Source organism: Copadichromis virginalis, linkage group LG6, assembly GCF_057382275.1.
Source record: "Copadichromis virginalis isolate Kocher_CV1m ecotype Utaka linkage group LG6, C_Virginalis_male_GT1.1, whole genome shotgun sequence".
Lineage (NCBI taxonomy): Eukaryota > Metazoa > Chordata > Actinopteri > Cichliformes > Cichlidae > Copadichromis > Copadichromis virginalis.
This window is the reverse complement of record NC_140623.1, coordinates 20,426,579-20,452,776: the sequence shown is the minus strand read 5'-3', so window position 1 is coordinate 20,452,776 and position 26,198 is coordinate 20,426,579. Positions and strand designations below refer to the sequence as shown.

Below are 26,198 nucleotides of genomic sequence, written 5' to 3'. Positions count from 1 at the left end.
ATGTTTTTATAACTGTAAGTAGTCTGCTCCTTGTTATCTCTACTCATTCAAACAGTGAAAGTAATGTTTTAAATGATTTATATATCACCCCAGCATGACAGCTGCTTTCACAAACTGACCCCTATATATCTAAAAGAATTTATGGTCATGGAACATGACTTGAAGTCTGGCAGCACTTCCTAAGGTTAAGCATGCTGTCCAAATTTCTGACACATTTACTGATCACTTAGCCAGTTTGGCTTTAGTAGACCAGAAGCTTTCATTAATAGAAGACAGGAGTCTGTACATATACAAACTGGGCATCTGCTCAATCATTCATCCAAATTAAACTGTGGCATCTTTTAAATGCAGGAGGTATGTGGCTCTCAAAGAATGTGCCCTACATATGTCCATAGAGCTAAACACGGCGCCATTTAAAGTGCAGTAAGCCAAGATGAACGCTCATGTGCCACACGGTGAGATGAAATCTATTTTATGATGCTTCTACTGTGTCACAGACACAGAGAGTGGTATTCATAGTTATTTATATTGCTTGGAGTGTGTGTCATCGTTCAGGTGTGATGGATTTTTGGTACCGTTTCAAGTTGGATTTTTCCTTTTATGGTTCTGACACTCCAAACTTGTCACATTTAAACGAGGTGCAGGTAATATATGAAGAAACATTTGCCCCAAACATAAACCCTGTTTCCATCAAAATCCATAAGTATTTCAGCGATATGCACATGCGAATTTATGCTAACCAAAGCAGAAGCAACCTGTTTGAAAAGCTTATCTAAAGATAGTCTGTCTTCAGGCAATAACCAGTGGTTTTAATATTACATTTCACTAAATGCAATCCCTTTTTCACTTCACACGAACTGTTTACCTGTATACAACCAAAGCCTGTTTGGTCAATAAAACTTAGACTTCAAACAGAATGTAGTCTTCCTTGTAAGCACTGAAGTTCTCCAAGTTATTAAAAGGATGTAAGCAAGAGCTGGGACTATGAAAAGGCTTATCTGGTTACTCTAACCAGACAAGCTGTTCAGTGATGCTCTGAAAGAGTGACACAGTTTCCTTTATGAGACAACTCTTTCCTAAAACTTACTTTAGGTGAAAAACATGATTTAAAGCAAACGCTTTGCACATCTGAGCTGCATGACTGCAGGCTAGTGTAATCCCTCTTTCTAAAAGTGGGAGCGTAGAAAGAATTTCTTGCATAAATTATTGAGCGCACACAGCAAATAACAATTACAGCATCAAAGTCTGAAACCACCAAGAAAGCTACAAGAGGTTTTTCTTGCAGTGAACATTTAACGCAGCATAAAAAGCACTTGTGTTGCTAATAACATTAACAGCCAGGTTAAGACAGAAATAATTTGGCCTTTTCATCCAATAAGTTACTGCAAATATTATGTTTGAGTTCACTGATAAACTGTTGGTGGCAGTTAATCTACAGTCTGCTCCCACTAGCTGTAAACTGAGGAGCTAAACATCAAACCGCTAAAAAAAATAAAAAATGATGAAAACATGATGTAATTATGACATTTCTGTTTGTGTTTCACCTAAAGATGGTTCAGTAATTTCATCTGCCATCATTTTTATCCTCTTTAATGGAGTGAAAGCTTGAGTGCATTACATAATTGTTATGATTGTCACTTTGTATCAGATAATAGTTATTCTTTGTTCAGTGGACTAAATAAAAACAGACCTTCCTTATTTAAGACAGCTGTTAAAAGCCTTTGCTTGTGTTTCATTTGAAAACTTTTACTAATAGACTGTGGATTTACTTGCATAGTCTATAAATTTTACCAATGTAGTGCCTCAAAATGATGATTATTTGACCATCATTGTTGTGTTGGCAATGCACTTTGCAAAATTTCTGACCAAAACGTAGCACCAAGTTTTTAAAATAATGAGGGTGGTAACCACTGAATAGTGCTGCCCCAAGAAGCATAAAGTGCTAGCTAGCTAGCCAGTTATTGGCATCACCATCCTCCTACTACTGGCTGAAAATCCATCCTTTCTGCTGTGTATTCCACCACAAAAGGTGGCAAACATATAGTACTGTTCAGTCAGCTTCTGACTGTAATGAGCACACCATTGGAGAATGTCTGGTGGAATGCATGTGCCCAAACTTTTAAAAGTCACTCTTCTTATGCATTCAAAAAGACAAGTGTTAGTGCAGAAATGTACAATTTGAGACACAACACTTGATTCGATTTTAAAGTTGTGGAAAAAAAAAGTTTTCATGCAGCCCTATGTAGTCCTGTTAAAGAAGTAAGTGCCCCCCTTACTGCTTCCACAGGAGTTAAGAGAACAAGAAGCAGCCTGGTCTTTGCCGCAAATGTACTAATTATCTGATGACTGGAAAGCAGGATCACTTTGATAAAAGCAGAAGTTTTGGCAATTTGTTGATCTGGAGCATTCAGGTATGTGTTAGCAGTATGCTTTGGAAGATGTCACATTTGCTTTGACACACACACTTCAGACCGCACAAAGGTCATAAAACACTCCAAGAGCCACGACTCAGACTCTACTGAGACCTGTTAAATGCTAACAGTACATAATAGTACGATCTAAAAGGCTGAACAAGTATGGCTTTTTCAAGGCATCTTGAACAACGTCCTTGTGGAGTGGAGATGTTTGACTGTAATGCACACCAAACATATTGGCAGAAAAACCTCATACCAACTGTCGACCACAATGGTCATGATTTGGACTCGTTTTTACAGCCAAAGGACCTGAGCACCTTGCAGTCCACCATGAACTCATCTGTATAACAAAGTACTTTTGTCTCAAATATGAGGCCATCTTTCTGACAGCTAAAGCTTTTCTCAAATTGGGTTATGCAACAGGACAGTTTTCCCAAGCATAACAGCAAATCTGCAACAGAATGACCGAAGAAGAAAAGCACCAAGGTGTTGCAATGACCCAGTCAAAGCCCAGACGAATGAGCCTGTCAAACCTCAATGAAGTGAAGCACCAAGAGTGGGTCATTCCTCCACTGTGACAAGAGGGTCTGATAAAGCCATAAAGAAAACAATTACTTTAAGTTATTGCAGCTAAAGGTGATCCTACAAGCTACTGAACCATGAGGTGTACTTAGTTTTCACTGGACTGCAGAGAGTTTGGGGAAAACTTTCTTTTCCAGCTGACTGTAGGTGTTACTATATTAATCATATCCAACTAAGTTGTTCTGAAGTTGCAGTGTGTGCAATGACCTGAAACAGACTAATGAAAACAAATTGTCACCTTTAATTTTTTATGCGATGATATGTCAAAATATGCCTTTTAAAGGTAATGTCGTGGCTGTCTCTTTGTTTTCCATCCATTTTAATGAATATAAAGACCTAAATATATTCACTTACCTGAGCCACTGTAAACTTTGCACGTACTTTGCACACTTTGTCTTATCATAACAGGAGGTACACAAGTGTAACCAGTGTTTTAATGGTTTTGGCAATGCTCTGTTACATTTTGGAGTGTCAGTAAGTCATCCCAGTGAGGCAGCATGCACCAGAGCCCTGGGATTTAAAATACATGGAAGAAAGGAAGACATCATTAATGTCATTAGTTACAGCTCTGTTTGACTCGTCAAAATGTCTGCTCCGAGAAAAGCATAATGACTTGAATTTGCATAAGCATTTGACAGGTGTTGAGCTGAGAGCATATTCTTTTCTCCAAGGGGTGCTCCTTACTCCGAGCCCAGACAGCATCGTTTTCTAATAAGATTTTCATGGGCTACTGTGGGTGAGATTTCTCTACTTTCACGTCCACATAAAAACACCAGAATTAAACGTATCCATCAAAGAAAACCAGATGGAGAACTGGCAAACCTCACAAAGTGGTGGAAAGTCATAGGGTTTAATCATATCCTTCATCGCATGCAGGTGATGCAAAGGTTTAATGCTGTTACTGGCTTAACCATCAAAAGGGCGATTTCTGGGCCTGTCAGAACACAGAAACGCTTCACTTCCTTGAAGATACCCCCACCCCATTTAAACAACGACCACGTTAACACGCAGTCACCTCAGAGGGAGCCTGCATACCTGCACGTAAATGGACAAGCGATGTCTGACATGACTCACCTCTTCCACCTTTGCCCCGTGACTAATTTCACCTCTTTATAGGACCTCTGTCTCTCTGTACCCCGGGTGATTTAAGTTGTCTTTCTCTCTGTCTGCAGACCTGAATGAGTGCGGGCTAAAGCCAAGGCCCTGCAAACACAGGTGCATGAACACGTATGGGAGCTACAAGTGTTACTGCCTGAATGGCTACATGCTGATGCCTGACGGGACCTGTGGAAGTAAGCCTGTTTCTCTTGCACACACACACTTTGATTGTTAACACGCTTTGTGTTACAGCCTGAGAGGTGGAAGTTTCCTTTCCCTGTCTGTGTTCTCCTCATGGAGGATTCCTCTTTTCACTGAATGTATCCATCTGTTTCTACAGGACACGGTGTTGATATCATTAAGAAATGTATTTCCCACTCGTACCCCTGACAGCAGCCTCACAATCCTTTGATAGACTGTTTTGATTAAAACACCGTGTTGATCTGCTTCATTATAGTAGCTCTGCAGACTAAAGAACCCCTGTGAAAAACCCTTTGAGGGCTGAAATGAAAAATATGAAAGAAACACAATCTACAGACCCTTGAGTGAATGTGCACATTTTCTTTTAGGGTTTTTTTTTATTGTTTGCCCCGAGGTAGTCCACAGAATGTGAGATGATGCCTGAACATGTCTCCCTGTAAATTCTGTTTCCCACCTGATAACTATTTTCCCTGCACGTTTCCACTTGAGGACTGTATGACTCCCGATACCTCTTTTTAATTAGTTCTTTTGTACGAGGGGAAAATTCACTCCCCACCTTTTAAAGTCTAAATCGCGTAACACTTGAGGCAATCTGAAATTATCCTAGGTGTTGTTGTCTAATGATAGCACGATGCCGTTAAACACCTTGCTGCTCCTCCTTTCTCCCCTTTGATCAATAGATCACTGTAGCATTTAATCAGCCCGGCCTGCCTCAGTCATCAGACTCTACTCCAGGGTGCCGGCAGCAGCTGAAGTAGCAGTGGCAGCAAAAGCCTCACTTTTAATTTCCTTTTTAGAGCCCACTGTTATCAAGACAGGCCGAAGAAAATCTGTTTCATTACGTTATTATTTTTGGAAGTTCTTGATCTGCCCGGCACGTCTCAACAACACTCACGCCTCACGCTGTTGCTTTGATATCGAGGGGGGGAGATGGATTATCAATCTTTGGGTGTAACAAAGGATAAAAGTGGGCAGGGGGAAGATTGCTGGAGCTAAGGTGTGAGCACATGGCAACTGCACAGCAGAGAAGTCTAATAATGGCAGAGTGAGTGCTGTGCCGCTGGCAGCACCCCAGGGTCAAGCTGGCTAATATCAGAAAGGGCAGGCGAGTGGCCTGGCTGTTATAAATTGGCTGGAGGAAAAAGAAGCGCGCGCGCGTGTGTGTGTTGGTGTGGGGAAAGAAAAGTGTAGGTGAGAATGGCATAAACTCTTCTCCCTTTGTACTCCCCAGTGGCACCAGTGTGTGTTAATGTGTGCCATGTTTCTCTTTTACCCATCAGACGCTCGCACTTGTGGTATGGCCAACTGCCAGTATGGCTGCGAGGTGCTGAAAGGAGAGGTCCGATGTCAGTGTCCGTCGCCGGGGCTACAGCTGGCTCCGGATGGGAGAACCTGTGTGGGTACGTCCCGGTCTTAAAATATCTCCACATGCCTGAAAGCTGAGCTACTCTTATCTGTGAGCGACTTGCAGCGTGTAAATCCTCATAAATATAACTTTTTTTTTGTTTGTGTGTGAGTATGTGTTTGTGTGTTTTTCTCAGCCTTTAAATTTGCTAATCAAAGGCAACTATTTTGGCAAAGGAAGAAAAGAAACTGGCAACACAATTTGCAGTTTAGCCACTCGAACGCAAATCCTCAAAGCAAACAACTCATCAAAGTTGAATTCATCCAAATTGTTTCACAGCGCATCACTTTGATTTCATCGTCGGTCCTTCTCGACCAAGTTGTTTACTTCCTGTTGCTTTTACAGCAGGAATGCGATCGAGGGAATCCCACATGTCTGCCTTTACTGCCAATTTTATGTGACACTGCTCCTCAGAGGGGTACCTTAACAGATGAGGTGGGCAGTTGAGGCAGTTAACCTGTGTCAGGTTTAAACACAGGGTGTTCACTAGAGGCTCTTCCCCTTTATGCTGCCTTATAGGGCCACTTAACTGCTGGGCAGCTAAAGGGGTGGTTTTCTAAAATAGCACCGACATGAATCATGAAGAATTATGAAGGGGACAGAACCCTTTGCCTACCACAGGTGTTACTACAGTAAACTCTGGACGTGGAGAATTTTATGGAAGCTGTATAATCATCCTCGTGGACGTGATTCTATGTAGGAACCAGAGACTGAAGTGAAGCATCTGGCAGCTAATGAGGTTAATTAGTAGCATGACTGGATATAAAAAGAGAGGATGAGTCTGTCAGATGTAATGGAGAAGGGTGTGAAAGTCTGAATTTGTAAGTGGTTCAATAAGTTAAGAAGACCCTTTCTTAATGTAAAATTAAAAAATCTGATGTAAGAGAAAAGGTCAAAAATGAACGAAAGGTGCGTGAGCTTCAGGCCCTCAGGCACCACTGCATTAAAAACAGACACTTTTATGCATGGACTCAGGAACAATTCTGAAAAGCATTGTCAGTAAACACAGTTTATCGCTGCCGCCCCAAAATGCAAGTGAAAACTGTAGCATGAAATAAACAACCCTCTGGGCCTGAGCTCATTCAGTGTGGACTGAGGTAAAGAGTAAAAAGTACCCTGTGGTCTGTGGATTCAAAATTTGAGTTTGGAAATGACGTGTCCTCCAGGCTAAGAAGGAAAGCAGTTATGACGGTATGGGGTGTTGGCATTAACGCATATGTCATAAATAACTGAAAAGGCACCATTAATACAGGACACTGTTTTGAAACAATATTATGCCGACATTTGAAGACATTTTTCAGCATGAGGAAAGTGATAAATAAAAATAAATAAATTTCTTATTTCAGCAAGAAAATGCTGAGAAACATTTTGCCAGCAGAAACCCACTGAAAACATTTGGCACATTACTGTATGAAACAAAACAAAAAAACCCTAAACAAACAAAGAGGCCTAAATATCAACATCATGAGAAACATCTCACACTAAAAACTACAGTTATGGGTTTTTAATGAGGAAGAGATGATGAAACGCTGTCGGTCAAATCTGTGTTTTTTAAGCACATAACATTCAAAATGAGCGCATATTCTTAAAAAGTCCATTTGATATGTTGTACTTGTACTATATTCAATAAAATATAGCACTGGGATGACTAGAAAATCTTGCATTCCCTTTGTACTACTTCACACAGTGTTGCAACTTTTGTGGAAATGGGATCGTAGCGCACTGCTGCTCATATCTGTAGCTTTGCTCTCATACATGTTTCAAAGTGCACGAACGCTGCGATCGGACCATCGTAGTGTGTCGGATGTTTTAGTTGAACTAATTCTCTGTAACCTTAACAGGAATGAGTACAAGTTTGTATGAATGAGTCATTATAAACCATATATATTCATCCCATCGGCCATTCTGGGTTTTTTTAATCATTGGAAGCGACTGAAATGCATGAATTGGTACAAAATGTAAACATAATAGCTCCAGCAGGACTACTGTAGCTGTTTTAGGAAACTCCACATGCTTCAGTGTTTGTTTACTAAAAGTGAATTAGGCCGGGAATCCTTGAAGAAGGATGTCTCACGATTCACTGGATGAAGGTATCGACTTGTTTTTGCTCAGTGACAGAATTTGACTGAAACACCATCTGATTAAAGTCGGCTTCTCACAGAAGCTGTCACTTTCAGCACATTTTAAAACATAAACATTGCTGATATAGAATCTGTGAATGTGAAAATGGGGTAAGCATGATTTGCTTTTTACTCTGTATAAAGGTGCAGTTACTTTACTTTGTGATTTCAAATATAATAATCCACGTCTGCCCTTGCTGTGACGGCAGTGATGCATCCACAACTGTTGGCCATTAAGCAGCTCCACTCAAGCAGTTTGGGATTAAGATCCTCGCTGATGAGACCCTCGGCAGTAGTTGTTAATGGGATGGGAAGAGCTCTGCCCACTAACCGCTCTCGCTTGTTTTCCCAGCTGGTCCAGGTGACTTTAGTGTTGTTAAGGTTATTTTAAACAACAGTTTCTGAGCACCTCAGCTGCATTATGCTGCAAATAAATTAAAGATTTTAAGGTGAAGCTTTCAGGCTCCCAGCGTCTAAATATTAATGACCACATGCCTGTAAAGGTGATCAACAGAGACACTTGGAAAAAGTCTTTAAATAATGAAACAAGCTAGTGTGTGTTGTTTTCTGCTCGCTGAGCAGAATGTAAAAGGAGCTTTGTTCATAAATGAATACTAAGCAGGGATGAAGAACATGTGTTCCGGCATGAATAGTAATGTTTAGTTTAGATTCAATTATGCTTTCTAATCTCAAATTTTTTTTTAAATCACGTCGTTTTATTTTGAGTGCACTTCTTATTTAATGCATTATAGACATTTATCTGAGCATTTTCCTCAATTTCTCAATCTTCTTTCTTTTGCAGATGTGGATGAGTGTGCAGCAGGGATAGCAGTGTGTCCCAGGTTCAGGAAATGTATCAACACCTTTGGTAGCTACATCTGCAAATGCCACGAAGGCTTCGACCTGCAATACATCAACGGAAAATACCAGTGCATAGGTACTGTGGCAGCGCCTCTGTTGTGAGGCTTCGACTGGCAATACTCACACAAAGGTCAAAGATGCGCTGAGGAGACTTGAATTTAAGCCGCGGTACCTTTAGTGATGCGAGTTTTGTTTTTGAACTGCTTATGAAGGAGCCCGATGAAAAGAAAAGAAACACGCATGCAGAGATGAGTAGCAGAAATCCATGTTTGATACTACAATGTGACAAACTTCTGCTTTGCTTTAGTATTTTAATTTAATGCTCTGATGCGGTTTTCAACCAATCTCTCATTTAACAGGCCCGTTGTGATTTTCTATTTGTAGGTTAATTGGTTGTAAAACAATTAGTTTAAAAAACACGATTCAGTGTAACAACTACATCAGTAGATACTTTGCAAAGGGAAAACAATGCAGTAACAAAAAACAGGAAAATTGCATTTTAAAATGTAACTTGTACAAGCAATTAACCATATCTCACATGGTTATGGAGGAGTCTTACCTTTGCAACTCTGGATCGTATTTCCGTTGCATCTTTCAGCTTTAGCTGTCAGACAGATGGCCTCACATTTAACTTTAGAATATTTTGATACACAGAGAAGCTCATGGCCGACTCAATGACTGCAAGGTGCATGGATGCAGTAAGTCCATACTTTCTTTTTCACATGACTGTATTTTTCAACTAAAAGAAAAACAGAGATTAAAAAAACTTAGTAATATGGCAATTTAATAAACTTTTAACTTTCAAAAGGTGGATTTTTAATTGTTAGTATCATGCTCATGAATTCTAACCACCAAAAATGTGAAAAACAAATACAGATTAGCTTCTATTGCAATTCATATCCTATTTTATCTGCTTTTGAATAAAATTATCAAGTTGATTAGATTAAAGAACGGCCAAGAGCAACTTGGCAGGTGCTCTTTAAATGTATAAAAGACACATCTCTGTATCTTGGGGAGGACTTTTACAACAACCTTCGTGGTGATTTTTCCTCCGGTATTCATAAAAGGTCGACTATTATCCACTTAAACTCTTTCACTAACAGTACGACATAAATTTTGAAGCTTCCTTTAAGTGGATGTGAAGCAATTAGCGTTTGATATTCTGCTTTTACGTTTTAAGCTTTCTGCACTTGCACCCAGGAGCTGAATGTTGTTATGCTTCCATTATCTTTCAGATGTGGATGAGTGCTCTTTAGGTCAAAGCCACTGCAGCAGCTTTGCCACCTGCTACAACACGCCGGGCTCGTACAAGTGCAAATGCAAAGACGGCTACAGGGGGATGGGCCACGACTGTAAACGTAAGTCCCGAGAGAAAACCGCAGAACTAATATTCAGTTTATAAACAAGTTTATCTTTGCCTGTGTCTTTAAAAATGTGCTGGGGGGGGGGGGGGGAGCAGGGAGAGAGGGAGAAATAGGCTTGCAAGCACAAAGCTTGGACTGAAATTCCTTTCTTTGTAATAGCTGTCAGTCATTACTTGACTCACCCTGCCCCTTTATCGCATGTTCCCAGATTGACTTGGTTTTTTGACATGCGGCTCGGGTAATAAGGACACAAAGAGGAGTCGTCATCATCTGTGATTTGTTGTGATCTGTTAGTTGGTCTCATTCTGCTTACTGACACAGAGTTCATTACAGTGTGCGTCGGCACTTTTTTACAGCAGCTCAGTAGACAAAGAGTCATTTATTCTCCACAGTTATTTAACCAATGGACGGGCGCAACTCATGTGGCATTCCACAGAGCAAAGTTGGAACCTGCTGCATATACTTCACCCCACCGTCCTGCCCAAAGGGTGTGAGCCGCAAGTGCTCAGGGAGTCACGTTGCAATATCCTATTCATGTATCACATATCAAAGTCGCCTGCAACCTGAAAAGGCAATAACAGAGTTCAAACCTTTTGCCTTTGTCCACTCTCATTCTTTACTCATGAAATCCTTAGGAAACTGCCACTATCACCCCTGCCAAAAAGAAAAAAAAAAGAAAGCCAACCCCCCAATCTGTGTCTCTGCTCCTGGACAATGTGTGCAGCCACAAAGGAAAAGGCGGTGTAGCTTTGATGACATGAGCGAGGGTGATCTTCGGGGCACAGCAGCCTGACTTAGTGCAGAAATCATTCCATACACTTCAAGCAGCTCTAGACTTGTGCTGCGAAGCCTCTGGCTATGAGCATACAAAGAATTACTAATCAAGATGACCGCACGGACAGATAAAAAAGACATGATAAGAAAGCAAGATCGATTTTCAAAGAGCAGGAGTTCACTGAACGTGGGCTGTCTTAATGGTTCAGCTTGTGAAGTCCTGTAACTGTGAGTGAATGTGAACTTATGAGCTTCGTTTGCAGCTGTGAGCTTTTGCTTTCAGTGTGATTGGAGACACCCAATTTGTTTTAGAGTGCTAACATTTAGGTAATGGTTATCAGAAGTCTCAGTAGATGAAGTAAAGCCCTCTTCTTCAAAAAAGTGAGGCTAATAATTGCAGTTAGTCTGCAAATGTATGCCTCATTAACTCTTAAGTGCTCATATTTCAGTGCTCCATCTGCATTTTCTCATTATTTCAGCCATCCCTAAAGTGGTTATTGACCCCCCGAGACCAGGCAAAGTGCCTCCAAATCATCACAACCACATCCCAGACTTGGATCAGCAGAGGACCACCACCACTCGCCCACCAGTCACTCCAAAGATCATCTTCCCTAAATTGCCGCCAACCGCTACAACTACAACCAAGGCACCCCGCCCGAGGGTGACCCCATCGCAACACAAGCCGTTGGTCCCCACCCGAAAGCCCTTCATACCCACCCGAAAGCCCTTCATACCCACCCGAAAGCCACCGGTACCCACTCGCAAACCCTACATTCCAAGGCCAGCAGTTCCCACCAGACCACCCTTGCCACTGCCACCGGTCACACCAGTGGACAATACCATCCAGAAGGAGGTCACCAAGCAGAGAGGGGATGTTCACAGTAAGAGGCTTCTTGCTTTACTACGGTGTTGTTTTGTTTCAACAGGTGATTTAAAGCCATTGTGATAGCTTCCTCCCCTTTTCAGATACATACTTATAACTCAAAGTTTTTGAGTCATAAGTATAGATATTGTTTTTTCTTAAGTAAATACACATGAAATATTAAAAAAGCAACAGTTTGATGTGCTTCCTCCAGATGTTTACCGGAGGAAGCCGTAAGCACAAAATTTACATTTTTACCTCGTACAGTTGTTAGCAGGCAGCTGTTTGTTTACACATCTGGCACACAAAGAGCAACATCAGTATTAACTTTAAGTGTGTTTTTCTTTTTATCTGGCAAACAAGTTCAGTGCTCCCAAAATGAAGAAGACATCTGCTTATTAAAATGTCCCCTTTTACACGTCACTATCCAAACATAGTCATAAAACGATTGATGTTGTGTTGTGTGAGGGACACTTTCATCAGGAAATCATGTGACATAAGACATATTTAGATCCAACTGTAGAGTCTTATAAGGTGTTTCTTTGTCTGTTCCACATGCGTCCACTAATCTGTTTTGATGTATATAAGAAAAAAAATCTGGCTCCTGAGCTGCTAAATGCTCTGCAATGTTCAGCAGCGAGCTGATATTTTGAGTGATTGCTGCTTGTTGCAGGGCAGGTAGTGTACAATGAGTGTTTACAGCTTTTTCACTGAGAACAGCTGCTGTGTCTGGAAAACAAGGCTGACTAGAGGCAGTAAAAGTGAACCAGAACCGTAAAGCTGTGGGCTGCAGAACAAAAACAATGAGCTTAAACACGCCATACAGGTGATGCAGTCTTTCACATAGCAGCTATAGGACTACACGTTGTTCTTATAAATGTATTTTTTGGGGGGATGGAACAGCTTTAACTGCTCTGAACATGTAGGAAAGACTTGTTTGTTACCTTGGGGTTGTGGCTCAGGACGATTCAACGTGTTCTCCTGCAATTGTAAGGTCAGTGGTTTGATGCCCGGGTTCCTCCTGTCTGTATATTAAAGCACCCTTGGTCAAGATAAGCATTAATCAGTATGTGAGTGCATGAATGTGAGACATGGGGCTCAGACACAGAATAAAGCTCTGTGTGAATATATTGTGTATGATTGGGTACTCTTGTAATGAAAAGTGCTTTGAGTGCTCAGTTCAGAACAGCGCTCTATAAGCACCTGTGCATTTACATTTACAGCTTCAGCTTTGTGATTATGAAATGAACCCTGTTTTCTTTTGGTTTCCTTATAGCTGAACTGTTCATTTACACCATGGGTCTTAATAACATCTGCATGAATTATCTTTTAATTTGTATCACATTTGCTACATCTGGTGTGTTTTTAAAAAAAATTTAATTAGTTTTAGTTTTTGCAGTGTATTGTTTAAAAATGTACTGTGCAATTTATTTATTTTTTTCAGGGGGAAAAATTACACTGATGATGTAGATGTCTCAAAAACTCTAAAACAAAAACTCACGTATCAAATGCGACAAAAACTCACGTATCAAATGCGATCCACTTGGCATTAAGGGGTTAAGTTGTTGCATTCGCACATCCAGATTTCATATATTACCATAAACAGCAGCTGGCAGCTGGTGTATAAAGTTCATCTTCCAGCTTTGTTAGCTCAGATATGTCAGCAAATTTGAATCTCAAAGTTTCCATTTGCAAAGTCTTCAAAATGGTTCAACTCAAAACTCAGAGGTCACTTTCAAGACCAGTTAAGATACACTGGAGCGGGAGTTTGTTACCCACTGTTTCCCCCCCTTCCCACATTTTGGACAATGTGCCATATTTTGACTAGTTCTGCGGGACATGCACTTTTACGCAGTCTGTATGAAGAAAACACTTCTTATTATAGTCAGAAGAAGAAGGTAAAGTTAAAAGTCCCCAAAAAAGTCACAAACTTTGTAGATTTTCTTGAATATGACAGAAGGTGCTGCAAAAAAAGCGGTTTTGTCTGTTTTTGTTAAAGGTAGTTTGCCATTTCCCACAGGCGGAAGATATGTTGTGTGGTGACGCAGGCTGTGTGGGTCATAATTGGATAAAAATTGCTTAAAGTGTCATCCTATCTATAGATACATCCAAACAGAAGAGCTGCTGAAATAACAGTGAAATAAAAGAGAACACAGGAGTATATAAAGACTATTGCACAAGTCTATAAGAACAAACTGAAGCTTCCTTTTATGATCACTGTATATTTGTCCTGTATTTGCTAAATGACAACCCAGTGACCTGCGCAGTTTAGTGTATTTTTAGTTTAAAATTGGATATGAACATTTCAGAAAACCTCTCAGTGTTGTTGACGTGTCCCACTTTGTCCCACACAAACACAGTGTTTGCTCCACATTCACTTTATTGGGATCTGGTCACCTTAATGTGTTTTCCAGCTAGCCTGTAGTGGCAGCCAGTTTTCAGTTTTAAAGAAATCCCCTGCCTCATCTTCAACAGTCAAACTACATGCCACTTGCTTTTTTTCTTGAGTAAACAGTTTATAATTTCTGGGAAAAGAAGATCGATAAAACGCACTACACACCAGAGGTAAAATATGTAAATTTGATTCTGGCACGAACGCTCCCTTTAAGTCTCCTATATAGGCGAATTCACAGTGATTTCCATTTGAATAGAGCTACACCCACCTTCAAAATGCAGCTATTGTATGGAAATAATGTCCAATTTTTTTTGCAAGAAAATGAAGTATTATGAGCTCAGTGTCACAAAGCTGTACAGTGAGAGAAGGAATGTCTTTCTCTTCTCAAGGTAATTATCTTTTTGGCTTCAAGTGACAAACACAAACTTAGCCAGACCGTTTGTTATTCACATGTCACGCAGTGCTCTCGGCCAAGCATCAAACTCTGACACCAATTACCTTCAAAATGAATCACATTCTCAATCAAACCAAATAACAGAATGAATTATAAATAATGTTAGGTGGTAAGACTGCTTTTTTTTGGCTTTAACAAAGGAGCTAATCAGGCCAATCTTTTCAGAACTGTGAATTGTTTCTTAATGAGAAAACTCGCCCACTGTTAAGTCTGAAATATGCAGTTCAGGGCTGAAATCACGATCCTCGTTTTTATGTAACAGATGAAACGGGCGGTTTTCTCTCTCGAGCTACATGATAGGGCTGGTTGGAATTTTGTATTTTGTTGACAGTGCTCAGTAAATCCAACGATAAGACAAAAAAAGCAGCAACGAGTTGATCCCACTAACAAATACTGTCTGTGTATTAAAGACCCGATAAAGCTTATTTCCAAGAAGTGTCTCTCTTTTGGCGTTTTGCTTGCTTGTAGCCACAGCAAATTACAGTGTTTACTGAAAACTCGGCATTAAGCTGTTCTCCCTCAAAAATATGTATGCCGAGAAACTAAGTACAGAATAAGAGGTGAGATACTGTGGTTCCTATTCACCTTGCCAGATGGCATCACATAATTAGAAAAAGGGAAGAGGAGAGAAGATTACCTTAACACCTGTCTGCCCTGCTTGAGGGAGACATCAATCTAATAGTCCGCACTACGGCAGAGCAGCTCTAGAAATCAGAGCTTGCCGAGGATGGCTTGAATCAGATGAGAGAGAGAGGGAAGGAGGGGAGGAGAGACATCACTGAGACATTATTCAAATAATTAGACGGAAATAGGGATGAAAATGAAGAAGAGCCCCGTGGCGTGAAGAATACTTCAGCTGCTTCTCGAGTGCAGGTGTGCGTTTCAGTCTGAACTAATTCAAAGGTTTTCACAGATTCCTTTGGGTCTTGACCCGTGAAGTGAGCGGAACCCGTTTTTGAAAACCTCTTCTCTATAACCTTTTAATCATTAAGGAAAAATGTGAAAGCTGTGATCACCTCACAGTAAGATAAGGAGCAGAGGCTGAGATGAAGTGATACGCTTATCTGAATTGTGCATTTTTGTTATCGACGTGTGTTAGAAGCGGAATGTAAAAGAAAAAAAATGACAGTGTCTTTGGTTTTTACTACAACGACAGCTTGTCCTGCGTAGCATCTCTGCTGTTTGCTTGGCAAAACACCATGAAGTCGGCTTCCAGCCAAATAATGATGATAATGCTACACAAATGCCTATAAAACAACAAATTGTTATGACTCTGTCTGGATAAGGTTTAAAGACATAGTGCCAGAACTGCCAATTAGTAAGCTTTTGAAATGCTAATAGTCACATTTGTTTAACTACAGAGAGAGGCAGGCTAGCTGTGTCTCGCTGCTTCCCCCTCTTCATGTTAATGTTGTTGCCTGCCACTTCTACCTCCATCGAAGTCAGCAAGAACTCCAATAAACATATTTTGCAGAATATAAACATGCCGTGAATTGTGTCAGGAATTCTTGTAAATTAGGCTTAAATAAGGCTCTTAATCTCTGAATGCAAGCTGCAGAGATGTGAGGCTTTCACTGAGCGACAGTGATGGATGGATGATGAAGTGCGATGTTTAACCTGCCGGTTAAAAGATGCAGCTACACGGTGTCTAGAAAGGAATAAGTACACTGCACTTGTCTCTAAACCTTAAACTCTTTCTTTCTTTACTTTTTGCTCGGCAATTGGGCAGAATGTAGAATATCAACTCTGCAGCTTTTACTACCAAATAACTGGCTTGAAACACACACACACACACACAAACACGCACACACACACAAGGTCAAGAGTCAAACATCACAGCATATTTCAAATTATTGTTTACATGTTTTTCTCCCCCCTCTACCCCACATTACAAAGACATCCTTAGTTGTTAGATAGATAGATAGATAGATAGATAGATAGATAGATAGATAGATAGATAGATAGATAGATAGATAGATAGATAGATAGATAGATAGATAGATAGATAAACCAGGACTCTGGGTAGTTGAGTCTAATATGCAGCTTCTGGGTTTTTTGCAGTTTCTCTTAGAACTGCACAATCTGACCTTGGAGTGAATTTGCTTGGACGTCCACTCCCAGGAAGACTGGGAGAGTCTTCAGTTTTATTCACAAATGTTTTCCTTTGTGAGTAATCTTTCTCACTGCAGAATAACAGACTTCAAATTGTTTAGAAATTACCCTTCTGACCATTCTCAGATTAATGGAGAGCAACAGTTGCTTCTCTAAGGTCATTGCTGTGGTCTTTTCTCCTTGCTCACACTTGCTCATGATGAATTAATTAAGCGCATTTGATTAGCAGGACCGAGCTGCTACTTTACCCTCCTAATTCCTCTGGAAGCAGTAGGAGCGTGATATGTTAAACCTTAGAGCTGAAAGACAATGCCCTTTCTTTTTTACATCACTCATAGGTATATACTCTACAACCAAATTCATAGGGATGCTTGTTCCTTAAAAGCACAGACACACAGAGAGACCTGGATTAATTAATTATTCAATTAAATTTTATTTATATAGCGCCAAATCACAACAAAAGTCACCTCAAGGCGCTTCATAGATACAGAGAAAAACCCAACAATCATATGACCCCCTATGAGCAAGCACTTTGGCGACAGTTGGAAGGAAAAACTCCCTTTTAACAGGAAGAAACCTCCAGCAGAACCAGGCTCAGGGAGGGGCGGGGCCATCTGCTGCGACCGGTTGGGGTGAGAGAAGGAAGACAGGATAAAAGACATGCTGTGGAAGAGAGACAGAGATTAATAAAAGATATGATTCAATGCAGAGAGGTCTGTTAATACATAGTGAGTGAGAAAGGTGGCTGGAAAGGAAAAACTCAATGCATCATGGGTATCCCCCGGCAGCCTACGTCTATTGCAGCATAACTAAGGGAGGATTCAGGGTCACCTGGTCCAGCCCTAACTATATGCTTTAGCAAAAAGGAAAGTTTTAAGCCTAATCTTGAAAGTAGAGATAGTGTCTGTCTCCCGAATCCAAACTGGAAGCTGGTTCCACAGAAGAGGGGCCTGAAAACTGAAGGCTCTCCCTCCCATTCTACTTTTAAATACTCTAGGAACAACAAGTAGGCCTGCAGAGCGAGAGCGAAGTGCTCTAATAGGGTGATATGGTACTACAAGCTCATTAAGATAAGATGGGGCCTGATTATTTAAGACCTTGTATGTGAGGAGCAGGATTTTGAATTCAATTCTGGATTTAACAGGAAGCCAATGAAGGGAAGCCAAAACAGGAGAAATCTGCTCTCTCTTTCTGGTCCCTGTCAGGACTCTTGCTGCAGCATTTTGGATTAGCTGAAGGCTTTTCAGTGAGTTTTTTGGACATCCTGATAATAATGAATTACAGTAGTCCAGCCTGGAAGTAATAAATGCATGAACTAGTTTTTCAGCGTCGCTCTGAGACAGGATGCCTGGGATTGCTCGAGAGACTGGTGTGTTTATGTGTGTGTGATCTCCACACTCTCAGATTCCTACGACTGACAGACTACATCACAGTCTGCCAGGTGGTCGTGACCCAGCATGTGCAGGAGCCCTTTCAGTGTAGAGTGGGAAGGGGCACACATTAAGGACTCTGGGGGGGGGGGCTTGACAGTTCAAGTGCAGGTTACAGTTCATTCATAGCAAACGCACATGAAGCAGCCTGGAGGGCTAAGAATATTTTAATTGATAATTTGTCTCATTAAATTCCACTGACAAGTGCAAACCCAGTATATATCAAAATAAGGATGTCTCTGTACTTTATATATTTTTGACATTTTCAACCATTTTCAAAAGGCATTTTAAAATCAGACAGTGATCATTCTAACAGAACAAAAAGGTCAAAACATTGCTCACTAAAAAAAACATGGGTTTTTTTTTCTCCGGCGCACACTTGACCTTTAATGACTCGGCTCAGTCTGTGATATTTTGGTCAGGGTGACACCAGGACAAGGAAAGAGGCTATTTAAGGAGAGGCCGTGTACCTCGTGTACGTTCGTGTACTGAAGCTGCTAGGTGTGCAGCCGTAACATTTGCTCAGATGTTGCATCAGATGAGCCATCTTCCTTTTCCTCTTTATGACTCACATTAGACCTCTAGTGTTGCTACAGGTTTTTCTCAGGTATTCCAGTCTCTGGAGTCTTGCCTGTTATTAATTGTGACTGACATTGGTTATGGAGGTGCTAAGCCATGACATTGATTTCGCCGTGTAAAATCTTTGAGTAATGAAACAAAGGGATATAACAGCCACAGGCAGACGTTAGTGAACAAACATAATACCTTTGTTAATCCTTTATCTAAGCCTTTGTCTCTGTTTCTCTGTCTCTTTCCTCTCAGTCCCCCGGAACCCCAGTGGCAACACAGTCCTCGACATTGACTTTGACATTGAGCTCGGCAACACGGCAGACGAAGCCAAGGATGACCCAGGTAAACAAAACACATTTGACAGAGACAATCAGCAAGAGCCCCGCTCATTGAGCTCGAATGATGATGGACGAGCCGCATTTACCATGACCAAAATGAAACTGACAATCATCTCCCGCAGTGCTGCTGCAGAGGGTGAAGGTATTACAGTGACCAGATGTGTTTTGATAGGGCCTTCACCAGGGGGTGACACATGACATCTGGTCGTTTCGGTTTAAATAATGGCTCGCAGCCCAGAAAGCGGTGCAAGACTTTTCCCACTTTTTGCATTACGCCAGCTTGATTGCTTGACTGCTTGAATGATGAATTGACCATTTTGAAGCACATCACAGCTTCGCCCAAAACCTTCGTAATACAACAACAACAAGCTTTTGTGAGGAGATGGCTTCTCCTGTCATGTTTGCTCAATGTGATTTATTGATGTCAATGGTATGCAGCAAAGATTGCCTAATGATTTAGTTGTGTGTTTATTGTGGTTTGGGTGTATCATTTGATACGCCGTGTCACAGGCACAGAGCGTTTTCATTGGCTCAGAAAATGAACTGGCATTTTTTTTTTCTTTCTTCTTGGAAATTCTGTTTCAGGGACAAAATGATGGATGTTATTTTCATCGAACCAATTTGTACCGCAGCGCCTGCATGCTACAGCAGCTGCTTTGCCTGTGTTGCCTTAATGTTATTGTCTGGGCATCATCACTGGGATCTTAGAAATCATCAGTCACTGAATATTACAGCTGTGTTGTAACCACGATGTATTTTAATTACAATGCAAGGCATGCAAACAGTAGTCTTTGTGTTCACTTACAAACACAATGACATCAGCAGTTCCTGCAGCTCATGTAAATATTTATGATATTTTTCTCTTATTTTTATAGATGAATGCACTTCTGCTCGTAATTTGTGCAGCTCCATTTCCAATTCATTTTTCTCCAGTGCATCAGATCTCTTCAGAGAGATTACAACATTACAACAAATGTTTACGCTTTTATTGTATCATCTTGTTCATCAGAAGAAGCTTCGCCAGTCCTCTCGCTCCTGGGGAAGTTAGAGGCAAAAAAAAGCAAGGTTACTGTGAAGCATTACAAAGAGCAGACTGACGCCTCGTGCAAGTGTGTGCATTCTCCACTTCTCTGAAAAGTGTGTGTTTTTTTTCTTCTATTCAGAGTCGGGGTATCTGAGCTGCTCCTTTGATGATGGTCTTTGTGGCTGGATCAGGGACAAAGACGGGGACCTGCACTGGGAGACGACGCCTGATCCATCAGGTAATTGAAGGGCAACTTGATTCTCCTCAGTCACACGTTTGTAATACGGCAAAGTGTTTGTTTTATTGGCAGGAACTAGAAATAACACGAGCCGTGCTGCTTCACACGCGCAAACTCACACTCTGGCAATCTAAGTAGCTTCTACTCAATTACAGGTCAAGGTGAAATCACTCCAGGGAAGTCGTTTGTCTCCTCTGGAGATTAGCGCTTCACTCTGCAAAGCGATGCAAATGAGAAAGTAGATTACGTGACCCATCAGGGATACCTGTGGCTCACATTAAATAGGAATACAACACCGTTACTTTGTGGGTTCAGACGAGGAGAAGACATAGTGAATTATGTTAAGAGGACTCTCTACGGGTAGTGAGAAGGCTTAAAGGTGCAGTGTACTGGAACTGTTTAACTAGGTTTGGTTTCCTTTGGCAAATCGTTTAGTCTTGCAGTTATTAGTGTTTTCAGACATTCCGAATGAGGCCTCATTTCAGCTAAAGTCCGAGCTCCTTCACAAAGGCAATAAAGGTTTTTTCTTTCCCCAGACCTATAAGATCCCTGACCAATCATTTAGAATGAATCATAAGCTAAGTGCTGACTTAGAGAAATTCCTTTTAATGGACAACATTTCAATTTGCAGTAACCTCTCTGTGCTACTAATGTTAATCAGAACACTTAAATAATCGCTTAGCTATACTGTACATATATGTGTGAGTGTGTGTGTGTCTGCCTAGTTTTTTGCAAAATCCCCAGTGTGTTATGAAGCATGTAAATATTTACTGTTCATCCCTTTAAGTACTTTGATCGACAGCCACGGGCAAACACTCATGCCCATTAGAGGATTGGCATAGATTTGGAGAGCGCTCATAATTTATGCAGAAAGCTTCTGTGGGCCTGCAGATACTTAATACACCCCCTGCAGTTAACACCAGCCATACATGCTGTATAAGCAAAATACATCAGCATTAATCAGCTAATACTCAGAGGCTCTATCGCCTTTAAATTTTTAAAACTGTAGCTCAACTATCACTAACTAATGCATAAATTAAAATCTCCAAAATACATGTAGTTGCCAGGGCCACTACATGTATTTTGAGGGAAAGAAACATAAATGGGTCAAGGGTTTGTCTAGTATCTATATACTGTATATGTATTTTGGAGATTTTGATGCACAGAAACATAAGTATCAGTTATGTTTATATACCATGTTTGTTTTAAATGATAAATTAACCACAATTACAGGAAAACAAAAACAAGTACACTACAAAAACATGACAGCATTGCACAGTTGATGCAGTTTTTTGGCTACACATCGATGATGTGAATCTCTTGTTCCAACACATCCCAAAGGTGCTCTATTGGATCGAGATCAGGTGACTGTAGAGGCCATTTGAGTACAGTGAACTCAATGTCATGTTCAAAAAACAGAAATCATTTGAGCTTCGTGACATGGCGTGTTTCACTGCAGGGCAACCTGCACGTGGTGAATAAAGCCTTGACTGATTGATTGACTGTTGGAAGCAGACATTAGAAGATGAGCACATTGTAGTCACAGACATGGTCAGCAACAATATGCAGGAAGCCTGAGGCTCATGGTGTTACCAGAAACTGTCCCTCAGACCATCACACCATCACACCGAGCCTGAACCATTGATACAACACAGCATCCATGCTTTCATGTTTGAAAGCATGGATGGATGTTCAGCCAAATTCTGACATTATCGTCTAAATCAGCGGTCCCCAACCTTTTTTGCGCCACGGACCGGTTTATGCCCGACAATATTTTCACGGACCGGCCTTTAAGGTGTCGCGGATAAATACAACAAAATAAAACTAGTACCGGTACTGAAAAAAAGAAGATTTATTCATAACACACGTGAAAAGACCCAGGAAAACCGTGTTAACGATTAAAAACGATAACAAAATAACACTGAAAACCAATAAAAACCCTGAAAACTATACATTTCACACCTGAGCCTCAACTCTCGCGGCCCGGTACCAAACGACTCACTGACCGGTACCAGTCCGAGGCCCGGGGGTCGGGGACCGCTGGTCTAAATGTCACAGCAGAAATGGAGAGTTAAGTGACATTTTTCCAGTCTTCTATTGTCCAATTCGAATGAGCCCTTGGGAATTGTAGCCTCGGTTTCCTGTAGTACATCTACTTCAATGTTCCACATGTTGTGCGTTCAGAGATGACCTTTGCGTTATTTTGATATGACTTGAGTTGCTATACCGTCTGAGTCTGGCCATTCTCATGTCATCTATGACATCAATAGAGCTTTACTTTACACAGAGAACTGCCACTCTCATGTGTTTTGATTTTATTCAGACCATTCTCTGTAAACCCGAGAGATGGTTATGGAGAAATATCCCAGTACAGTAAATAACATGCAGCCAAGAGCAGCAAATATGGCATCAACAAAATGCCTCGTTTAAAATCACTTAAATCTCATTTCTTCCTCATTCTGATCCTCAGTTTTTTTTTATTGTTTTTTTTATTATTGAACTTTTAATTGCAAAGCAGGAAAACAGCAGTCACCAGCATATACATATACAGGACAAAGATGCATCTACATGTATAGCAGGACCTGGGAGGTAGAAAGAAAAACCCAACAGCAATAGTAATAGACAATGAAAAAGGTTAACAATTGTCCCTTTGTTGCCAGGCTAAATCCCGTAAACGCCCGATTTCAACCTCTGAGCAGAAGGAGTGTCCAGATGGGCCAAAAAAGGGTCCCATGTGCGATAGAAAAGGAAAGGTTTGTCCTTAAGTGCTGTAGAGAAGGCTTCCATTGGCACAATACATATCACAGACTGTAGCCACTGGTTGACAGATGGAGCCTTATCAGAAAACCATAATGCACTTTCAAGCGTAGTGTAGCAGTATGTGAAGGAGATCTTTGCTAATCATATAGTCCTAACAAGCAAGTCCTTGGACCCAGATTCTGATCCTCAGTTTGAACTTCAGCAGATCATATTGACTATGTCTACATGCCTTAAAGCACTGAGTCACTGCCATTGATTGGTTGATTAGATATTTGTGTTAACAAGCAGTTTCGAAAGTGTACCTATTGAATTGGCTGGTGTGTATATTTCTTTTTACTATTCTTCAAGTGACAGCAATAAAGTGACAGGAAAACACAATGTGGCTTTCTAGAAACCACTAGGGAAACATTGTCATCAGAAGTTTGCATCGGGATTCTAGAAAATAACGCCAATAAAAATGTTTTTAAATGACAGGTATGTGTGATGGTATACATGGTGAAATAGAAACCAGTTTCTGTGGCAGTAAAAATGCACATGCATCCCAAAAACAAAGGAAAGAGAGTTTTGTCCATTTTTTTGGTCATTTTAGTTCTTCTGGTCTGTTTCAACAAATTTTCTCTCAGATCTGTCTTTCAACTTTGTTTGGCTCAATTGAAGTGCATTCAAACCAAATCCCTGATTCTTGCTTATATATTTTTCTGCACTGTGTACAGACTGATGGTGATATAGGTGATAAACAACATGACATTTAGAAAAAAAACGGCAAAGCCACAAACATTGATTATTTTATTAAGTAGTTTCAGAGTACAGCCTTCTCACAGAAAGCTCATGCAGCTTAATCTTATCAACACAACTCAGTCTTTACTTCTTTTTTTTTTTGTGAAAATTTAGATTACCATGTCATCACTGACTTAAAATCTGTGACTTGCATCCGCAGGTGGACGCTACCTAACGATACCCGAAGCAGGAAACAAGAGGACTGGACGAGGAGCGCGGCTGGTCCTCCCCCTTATCCCTCCCTGGAATGACGGCAATCTGTGCTTGTCATTCCGGCACAAGCTGGCAGGTCACCATGTGGGAATGCTCCAAGTGTTTGTGAAGAAGGGAAAGCAGTACAGTCCAGCAGTCTGGGGTCGAACAGGTGGAAATGGCTGGAGACACACCCAGATCACATTATGGGGCACAGGCCTGGAAAGTGTAAGTATAACAATAAATATAAAAAAATAATGAGTCTCTCATAAAGTAAAAATATTTAAACATCTAACATCATTTAATGTTCATACTTTATGTTCCTGTTCCTATGTAAGAATACCGCAGTGTGCCTCATTTTACTGCTGTTCATCAGGTGATCCTGAAGGGGGAGCGCGGGCGAGGCAGGAGCGGAGAGATGGCCGTGGACGACATAACCTTGAGGAAAGACTCCTGCACAGAGGAGCACAATCTGAGGAGACTTTGACTGACAGAACAGGGCGAGGCAGAAAGAAAACAAGAGAGAAACTCATCTCAAAGAGAACGGACTCTGTTGTGACCCCCCCTCTCCCCGCTCTCTCTCTCTCTGCCTGGGCACTCACAGATCCCTCCCTAAACCCCTCAGCCGTCGTGTAAACAAAATCCCCCCAAATCATGCGTCTGCAGAACAGTGGGTTTCTCTCACTCGGCTGTCCGTTAATAAAAGGACCGAACCTGTTCTCGTGGGTGGATCCCAGCAGCACATCCCCAGTCCTCTCAGCTTCCATCTCACTCCATCACCTTATTACTCTAAAGTGTGCATGTACCTACTCACCATGGAAATGTCCTCCACCTAACAGCACTGGCAGCCTTCCAGCCGCACCGCTGACAGGCCCACGCTCACTTCATTTCTTCCCGGAGAGAGGATTGTTCCTTTATTTAGGGAGCCCGCTTTTGCTTCGCTTTGATCCTTTAACCACAAGCCATTGCTTTTTTAGTTGCTTAATGGTGAAAACATGTGGCCAGGGGTGCATTTTGTGACTGTTTTGATCAGAAAAAAAGAAGAAGAAACAAGCGGTAGATTTCTTTTGGTTGGAGATTTAAAAAATGTACATAAAATACAAATTTTATTTGTCAAAATTGAATTGGTTCTAATGCAGATTTCTTTCAATCTGATATAGGCCCACAGCATAACACCAAAAGTCAGTTTACCGCTAATTTTGCTGGTCAAATGTGAGTTGTTTTTCGTTTTAATTACCGGCTACTGTTCTATAGCACAGCTTTGTCTGAAAGGTCCTTTTTCTTGCCACAGCATTTCAAAGACCTGCTTGGTCGCAGAAAGTTCAGATATTTAGCATCTTTTCTATCGTGTTATTGCCTGTTGAGGTTGGTAAAACTCTGCGATCATGTTCTTCAGATACTTGAAACGTGTAAAACAGAATCATTGTACGATTTTTGAGTCAACCGAAAAGTTACTTTTTATTATACACTTTGTGCTTTGTTATATTAAGTGCAGTTTGTTATAAAGATGATGACACCAACACCTTTTTAGGTTTTCACAAATTGTATTATTGTAAATGTAGTTGTGTGTACATACTCTAAACAATCCCATTTGTTGTGTGATTTATATGTTATGTAAATTCATACGTAGATATTGATTGGATTTCAGCTGGTTGATATTTCAACTTTTAAGGAAAGAACGTGTACACAGATCAAAACCTTGTGTAGTGCAAGGCTGTTTAAAGTGTCCAAAAATGTGTCTTCATATGGTATAAAGCTCTGTTTGTAACTTGCTAAGCACATAGTTGCATATTGTATGATGTAATAATGAAGGGCATTGTAAAGGTTTTCTGTGTGCATGGTTGCATTCACCAAATTCAGAATTATCCAGACCAGTATGTAAATAAAAAAAACATTTGAATGGTGTGTTTACAAAAAAACAACAAAAAAACAAAATTGGCTTACTTCCAAAGACGGACATGCTAGGTGATTGGTGATTCTAAATTAGCTGTAGGTATGGATGTGTGAGACAAATAAAGGTTTTACAGTGCAATCAATAAAGTTCTGAATGTGTGTGTGGGCGAGCATTTGGGTTGTGAATGTGGCTTGTATTGTAAAATCCTTTGTGTGGTCTGAACACAAAAACACAATATTGTTTAAGCCAGTTAATTTACATTTCCAGTCCACCTAGCCCCACAATCCTTACAAAACATGGTAAAATGTTAATATTTGGAAGAAAAAAAAAAAC

At 40.8% G+C, this 26,198-nt stretch overlaps 1 protein-coding gene across 5 annotated transcripts in view; it reads left to right on the top strand.

Annotated features, from left to right (window-relative positions):
* Nucleotides 1-25,875, top strand: part of npnta (nephronectin a) — a 56,761-nt gene extending 30,886 nt beyond the window's left edge. For all 5 annotated transcript variants that reach the window (XM_085459146.1, XM_085459145.1, XM_085459144.1 and 2 more), the window contains 9 exons: nucleotides 4,169-4,288; nucleotides 5,576-5,695; nucleotides 8,623-8,757; nucleotides 9,917-10,039; nucleotides 11,299-11,700; nucleotides 18,895-18,984; nucleotides 20,144-20,242; nucleotides 23,940-24,199; nucleotides 24,348-25,875. In XM_085459146.1, coding sequence (XP_085315272.1) covers nucleotides 4,169-4,288; nucleotides 5,576-5,695; nucleotides 8,623-8,757; nucleotides 9,917-10,039; nucleotides 11,299-11,700; nucleotides 18,895-18,984; nucleotides 20,144-20,242; nucleotides 23,940-24,199; nucleotides 24,348-24,458 — 1,460 coding nt within the window. In that variant the 3' untranslated portion in view covers nucleotides 24,459-25,875. The remainder of the gene's footprint in view (nucleotides 1-4,168; nucleotides 4,289-5,575; nucleotides 5,696-8,622; nucleotides 8,758-9,916; nucleotides 10,040-11,298; nucleotides 11,701-18,894; nucleotides 18,985-20,143; nucleotides 20,243-23,939; nucleotides 24,200-24,347) is intronic.
* The last annotated feature ends 323 nt before the right edge of the window (nucleotides 25,876-26,198 follow it).